The sequence below is a fragment of the Chlamydotis macqueenii genome, chromosome 1 (assembly GCF_036417535.1).
Source record: "Chlamydotis macqueenii isolate bChlMac1 chromosome 1, bChlMac1.mat, whole genome shotgun sequence".
Taxonomy (NCBI): Eukaryota; Metazoa; Chordata; class Aves; order Otidiformes; family Otididae; genus Chlamydotis; species Chlamydotis macqueenii.
This window is the reverse complement of record NC_141556.1, coordinates 160,370,238-160,376,846: the sequence shown is the minus strand read 5'-3', so window position 1 is coordinate 160,376,846 and position 6,609 is coordinate 160,370,238. Positions and strand designations below refer to the sequence as shown.

At 33.1% G+C, this 6,609-nt stretch overlaps 1 protein-coding gene across 1 annotated transcript in view; it reads right to left on the bottom strand.

The window, feature by feature from the left end:
* Nucleotides 1–1,633: 1,633 nt before the first annotated feature.
* The window catches only part of UGGT2 (UDP-glucose glycoprotein glucosyltransferase 2), an 83,539-nt gene continuing 78,563 nt past the window's right edge, over nucleotides 1,634–6,609 (bottom strand). The window contains exons 37-39 of the mRNA XM_086741388.1: nucleotides 4,118–4,234; nucleotides 3,013–3,157; nucleotides 1,634–2,149 (exon numbers count right to left, since the gene is read on the bottom strand). Coding sequence (XP_086597514.1) covers nucleotides 2,127–2,149; nucleotides 3,013–3,157; nucleotides 4,118–4,234 — 285 coding nt within the window. The 3' untranslated portion in view covers nucleotides 1,634–2,126. The remainder of the gene's footprint in view (nucleotides 2,150–3,012; nucleotides 3,158–4,117; nucleotides 4,235–6,609) is intronic.

The window sequence follows — 6,609 nt, the reverse complement described above, 5'->3', positions numbered from 1 at the left end:
CTGCATTTTTTTTCTTTGCCTTGGATCTATTAACCAAGTATTTAACAGTTATTGTATAATACTAAATACAAGAACAGAAAATAATGATTTTTTTTTTTTTCCTCCAGTGGCACCTTTTAATGTTTTGTACAGCATATACAATCCATTGGTTTGGTATTGAAAAATATAATGAGATGCTAATGATTTAAAGTGCTGCTTTAACGAGATCTTTGACAAGTAGTGAATATATTTGCTGGCCACTCTGTTTTATAAACCAATATATTATCTCAAAAAAGAGCTTTCACTGAAAGTATTATTACACAGGAAAAAAATGCTGTAAAACATTTTTTACAAATAGATACAATACTGTAGCAAATGACACTAATACTTTTAAATCTTCAAAATATCTCCAGCAAACTACACTTCTAAAAACTACATTTTAATCATTTAAGTAATCTCAAGAAACAGTATTTTAAAATATATTTCTTTTTTAAAGCCTGTAGAAGTAATCCACTTTTTAAAAGAACAGGATGCTACAGATAAAATGAACATGAAGTCGGTGCAGAAGTTACCTACTTCTAATACTGCATAACCAAAGTTTCCCACACAGATAATCATAATTAAAGAGAATTAAGGTTTCTTAAAGATAAAAAACCTTTAACCTCTGGCTTAAAAAAAAGTTTCCCAACGTACACATCAAGCATGAAATTCCAAGGCAGATCAATCTGAAATGCTGCTGCAGAGTAGAGCATCAGGATGGAAGTACCAGCTAAAGGAAAAAAAAGCAAGAGGGAGCTGAATAATGTTTGGTTTTCTTCTGTGATAGGGAGCTGCAGTTGTTATACACTGAATTTACAGTAATGGTGCAGGTGCACAGACTAAGCCAATTATAAGTCCATATATATGCTATAAAAATACCAACTTTTTAAAGTTTCATGTTCAAATATATTTGATGTGCTGCCTACATACAAAATATGCTTCACTTTTCTTATTATTTATTCAATTATTTGCTGGTATGGAAATATTACGCAGCTCATCATGGATTCACCCGCTCTTGCCAATTACTTTATCTTTTATAATTTCAAGCATTCAGACTGAAAGACTGCATTAAGCTGTTCTTCTAATAATCTCAGCCCAGCCTAAATAACACAGTGTGTATTTAAGGCACTAAATTTCAGTTAAAAAAAAAATAATATCCCTATTTTCAAGCATGCATTGCAAGAACTTTTCACTGCAATTTTTGTGGTATCAAAATGTCAGTAGCCCATTAAAGCAAACATTTTTTTGAGTACGTATTTAGAAAATCATAGGACACCCCACTGGTAGTCAAAACTACTTGCGTTTTATTATTTTATTTTCAGTGCTAAACAGGATGATGATAATCAAAACTGAGTGGAAACAGCTCTCAGGTACTGACCTTCTGATGCAACATATGCTGCTTGAAAAATCATCTTAACCAAAAAAAAAACCATAATGGAATTTCATGACATACTAGTTAAGTGACCAAAAGGAGCCTAAGAATAAAAAAAAATGATTTTTTCAAAAATTAGTAAAAGTGCAGCAATCCTGCATAATAAATGGAAAGTGACATTCCAAAGCTTCCACATTGACTTAGCTTGTGTTATTTAGACCACACAAATCTATTTTTTTTATGTCTTGTCTTTGCTACACTGAGATTTTTTTCTTGTGATCACAGCATTTCTCCAGGGACAAAACTATGGACACGTAACCAAAATTCTTTATATTTAAATACATTAGCTTAACGCATGAAATATGCACAAACAGTTTTCATGTACATATTTAGTGTGTGTGTTCTTCCCCACACTGACACAATATATTTTTGAAGAGTTTAATGCATTGTTCTTTATATCGTCAAATCCTCTGGGCAAACTGTCTTTTAGTGAAGGAAAAGAAAAACATAGAAAGTAGGAAAGCTCCTCTACACTGGTTAAAAAAAAAAATCAGGTACCTGTGGCTTTCTGTTCTGGTTTTGTATTTCATTTAAAACATTTTAAATAACAAACACTATAAGTTATTTAACTTCACATCCAAAAATGTCACAAATAGCGCCAATGTAACTTCGTAACTTCCCTTCAGTCTTCCACGGAAGACTAATGAGCTGTCACCATTGCTGGTTGCACACTCTGCTAAAGTTCATCGTGCTTAAGACCTGTAACCAATAGAAAAAAAAAAAAAGATAAGAACAGTTACATGGAGTTAATTACTAGTTTTGTAAAACGTGGAAAAAGCCCTTTACTTTCTATTCACTGCTAGTCAGTCAGTTCAGCGACATGAACTTTGTTTTTAGAACCTTGCTAAAAGCTGACCATAAGATTTCACAAATAATAAAAACTACTGAGAATTCTTTAGAATGAAAAGTTAATTTGTTCCCTGATTCAAGACTTTTAAATATTTATCTGCTAAGTTTTTTCTTCAACCTTAAGAGCTGAGATCACCTTTTTTTCGTTTCCCATTACTCCAAGAAGTGCAATCTTATGGGAAGTCCTAGAAGAGTGTTGTTTTTTTTTTTTTTCTTGTGCTATTTAACTAACTTGATTTAAGACAACTTTAGTAAAAAATTAGCCCCAAATCTATTTGTAAACTAGAACACCATTTAGCCTGGTACAAAAACACCCTGCATAGATAAGCCTAGAGTGTGAAATGTGGAGACAAATTAATAAGAGACTCAATTACCTACTGCTTAATAGTCATTAGCTTTAGCTTCTTTAAGTGAGATCTAAGCTACTGTGCTTTATTTAATAGTTGTGGCTTGAATGATGTGCCACAGTTGGTTGTGTTTTAAGGTCCAAGAATAGGACATCACTAAGTTTTTTCTTAGACCCTAGCATGAAACAAAAGATTTTATCCTCCTATGTAAAGAAGCATCATACTACTCTTAAAACCCACACAGTTTCTCTAAGAGCAGGGAAAGTTACACAAATACAATATCTGTGCCTACTGATCTGATCTTAATTTCAGCTATATTAATATTTCATTTTTAAAAGCTAACACATGAATACACACATAAATTACCTTTTTGAAAGAACAATGTTTGATTTTTCTTGTCTTTTTCAATTTGCTGTATCAACTTCCGTATCTCGGAGTCATATTCAATCCATTCGGGAACTATCCGAGCAGCAGCCTTTAATTTTGGTTCTTTGGTTTGGGGGTTGTTGCACTGGAAGTTTAAAACATACTAGATGTCAACAAAGCAATTGTGAAAATATCACCTGTCCAAGGAACTTACCTAAAATAATTTTGTCAGCACTTACAATTTCATTGAAAGACACTGTGCAACGTCAGTTACTGTGATATTAATAAAAAAAAAAAATCACACAAAGGACATTGTAAATAAACCCTGTTTAAATAACTCACTAACATTTTATTGTCAATACTTTTGTTGTTCCATGTGCTCCTGACTGTATGGATTGCAGAGACACAGCTAGCACAAGACTAAGATTTAGACTAAGTTACATGAGGAGATAGCTCTGAAGTATCACTTACACTGTGTGGAGGTGGTCAGAAAATTAGAATGGGGTAAAAAATGAGGTGAGGATGATAATGACAGAGAAGAACATTTTCTCTCTTTGTTTTAATTCCCAAAGAGAGACACTTTCTTCTAAATATGGATAATTTCCTCAGCATTACACTTTTTAAGCTCTGCTTATCTCCTGTTTATACTGGTGAAATGGACAGAGAAAGTGATGGTAATATTGAGTTCCCTACACAGCGAGTTCTGGAGGAACCTTCGTTGTGGGGAGCGCAACAGCAGCACAGGATACCCAGACAGTTAACAGTACTTCATCAGAGTTCCACTAACCTGACTGAATACGGAAAAAAGATAAGGAATACACATGTACAGGTGTGAAAACCCCCATGCCTCTCCAGTTACAGACAGCAACATTTAATTTTAGGGTACAGTTTTCAGCTTTAACATTAGTACATTTGGTACAGAGCAAGGTGAAGCGGTCTCAGAGGAAAAGAGAAATGTTGCTATATTCTAGGGGAGGGAAGTAGTGTTCCAGTGCCTTCCAGCAAGGCTGCCTCCCTGACATCACATAGGCGTTATCTCAAAAGTCACAGAAATTACAGCAAAGTTTTTAGTCTATAAAACTGATTTAACTCAAAATCAACTCACCAAGTCTATTGTTTTAGCCTTTTTCTTGGATTCATCATCACACCAGGTTTCGCACCAAAGCCATTCCTGAGGGAGTGACTTAATAGCTACTTGATGAATCATATTATTGGGAAGATCCTGTACAAATTTTGTGAAATCATAAATTAGCATTGAATTTAATGTAACTGCTTATCACAAATTACTTACTTAAAAACAGATTATCTATCTTTGCTTGTTACCATTTCTGCAATTTGTTATTATGTTTCCTGCTTCTTACATTTCCTTCCAAGTGCTCACCTAGTTCTTTTTCAAGTAGACTCAGAACTTAGCCAAGCTCATTTTGATGGCCAATTCCACCTCTCATTTCTCAAGCAAGTTGTTCTTGTACTTACGTCTGTCGTTCCTTAGCTTGACATAAGCAGCACTACTGTCTGGTACTCGTGGTTCAGATAATGCATGTCATACTATAAACACTAAGTAGAATTAGACATTGAGAAATTATTAAAGTGAAACAACCATCATTCCATTCCTCAAATTTGCCAAAAAAAAAAAAAGCTCAAAAGCACATAATCCAGGATTATGCCACTACTCTAAATTTAGACTTCTTGGAAAATGGATTCCAGAAACACAAGTGTGAAAAGGAAAAGCTATTAAACTGCTATTCTGGTTATCTTCCTTACTTCACTTAAAATGTCTTTTTTTTTTTTTTTTTTAACCTTCACTATACAGTCAAGTACTCTCATTAAGAAACTCTGAACCAATATCTTGCTGAATGTAAGGAACAGCATTTACAAATGAGAAAAACCTCAGGCAGTCATACACTGCATCTGCTCTGGCCATAGGTAAAAATAACAGGTGTAACTGATAAATCCATTCCTTCACAAACCCTACATTATATTTAAAAAATAAATGTCAGTACTCAAATAAGTATTAGTCACCATCTTATTTTGCCAATTCACATTGCTAAATGTGACAGAATAAAACAGCACATGTAGCTGCACTATGAAAGGCATATGACAATTCAAATACAGACATTAGTACAGGAAAATTACATTAAATATAACTATACTGAGAGTCAACACATTAAACATTAATTGAAATGCTTTATTTTTTGAAAAACTTCAATTCTATGAATTTTTGGAAGATAAAATAAATGGTTTATCACAATCTCAATTTCAAAAGAAAAGAGATAATTGTTTTTCTGTTGTGCCTCTCTGAGTTTCTAAATGAAATCACAGTTCCTGAGTTACTGCAGTAACTCCCAAAGTTCTGAATTTACAAATTTTTATAAGGAGTAGAAAGACAGTTGCTAGTTCCAGGATTTAAAGTAAATAGAATAAAATTTAAAAAAATAATTCTAAACAAAAAAAAAAAAGCTTATATTTTCAGAGGAAAGTAATTTATCAAGTGATTTATCCTCAAAAACACTAAAATATATCTAGAAGATAGAAGAGGAAATATTCCTGAATCAGAAAAATAAATGAACAAGCGTAAGAACGGATTTTTTTTTAAACTGTCAGTGCCAGAAATGTTCATTTGTTCATTCAAAATATGTGAACTGCTGAAATGAGTCTTCTAGACTTTCACAAACAACATTTAAAAGTTGTTCTTCCAATTTGTTTTACAATATAACTGTTTTCACATTTAGTCAGATAACCTACACAATTTTAAAGAGGGACTCCTCTACAGCAGCATCTTTATTAGAAAATAAAACCACAATTTAAAAATATAAAAAACGTTGCCTCTTAATAAAGTAATTAGGCTTACATTCCTTTCTGCTGATTTTTATTCTTTAGGCAAAGAACAAGATGGTTAATTATCTATTTTTTAATTAATTGCTATTAGTATAAATATTTGTCAAGTATTTGTTTTGTCATCTATACACAGGCATTTCCATGCTTCTTTTCTAAAAGTACAATCAAATATGCTGTACTGGAAGTCTAGTTTTTATCATGTGTAGTTTTTCTCCCTGGAAGTTCTTTACTTACTCTCCTTGGCATTTAAAATTACGTTTTTTTCCACTCTATCTGCTTCTACTTTGTGGTTTATATTAGCATAACCTTAGCTACCACCCATGAAGGCAGTAGTGCTGGCAGATTAGCAAAGAGCTGAGACTGCTGCTTCTTTGAGAAGGGCAGTGAGCACGCCAGTCAGATATTTAAAAAAAAAAAAAAAAAAAAAAGCATCCTCATCAGTAGATAAAAGCTCTCCAAGACTCTTGTAAAACATATAGCACTGTGCTTTGTATTTCTAGGAATGCTGTTGTAGTAGCAATGAAGACAGAAAAGTGATTCCTATTAATACAGACAGAAAGCAGATTACTACGAAAATCTTACTTTGAAATATTTCGCTTTCCAGAGTAATTCCACTGCCATTCTGACAATATTTAGCTACCTTAACATCTGCTCTCAGCACTGCCATGCTGAGGGAAGGGCAGCTGACACTTAAGTGGCTTTCAACTTGATCCAAGAGACTTATAAGAGATACATGCTATTATGTATTAATGCATACTT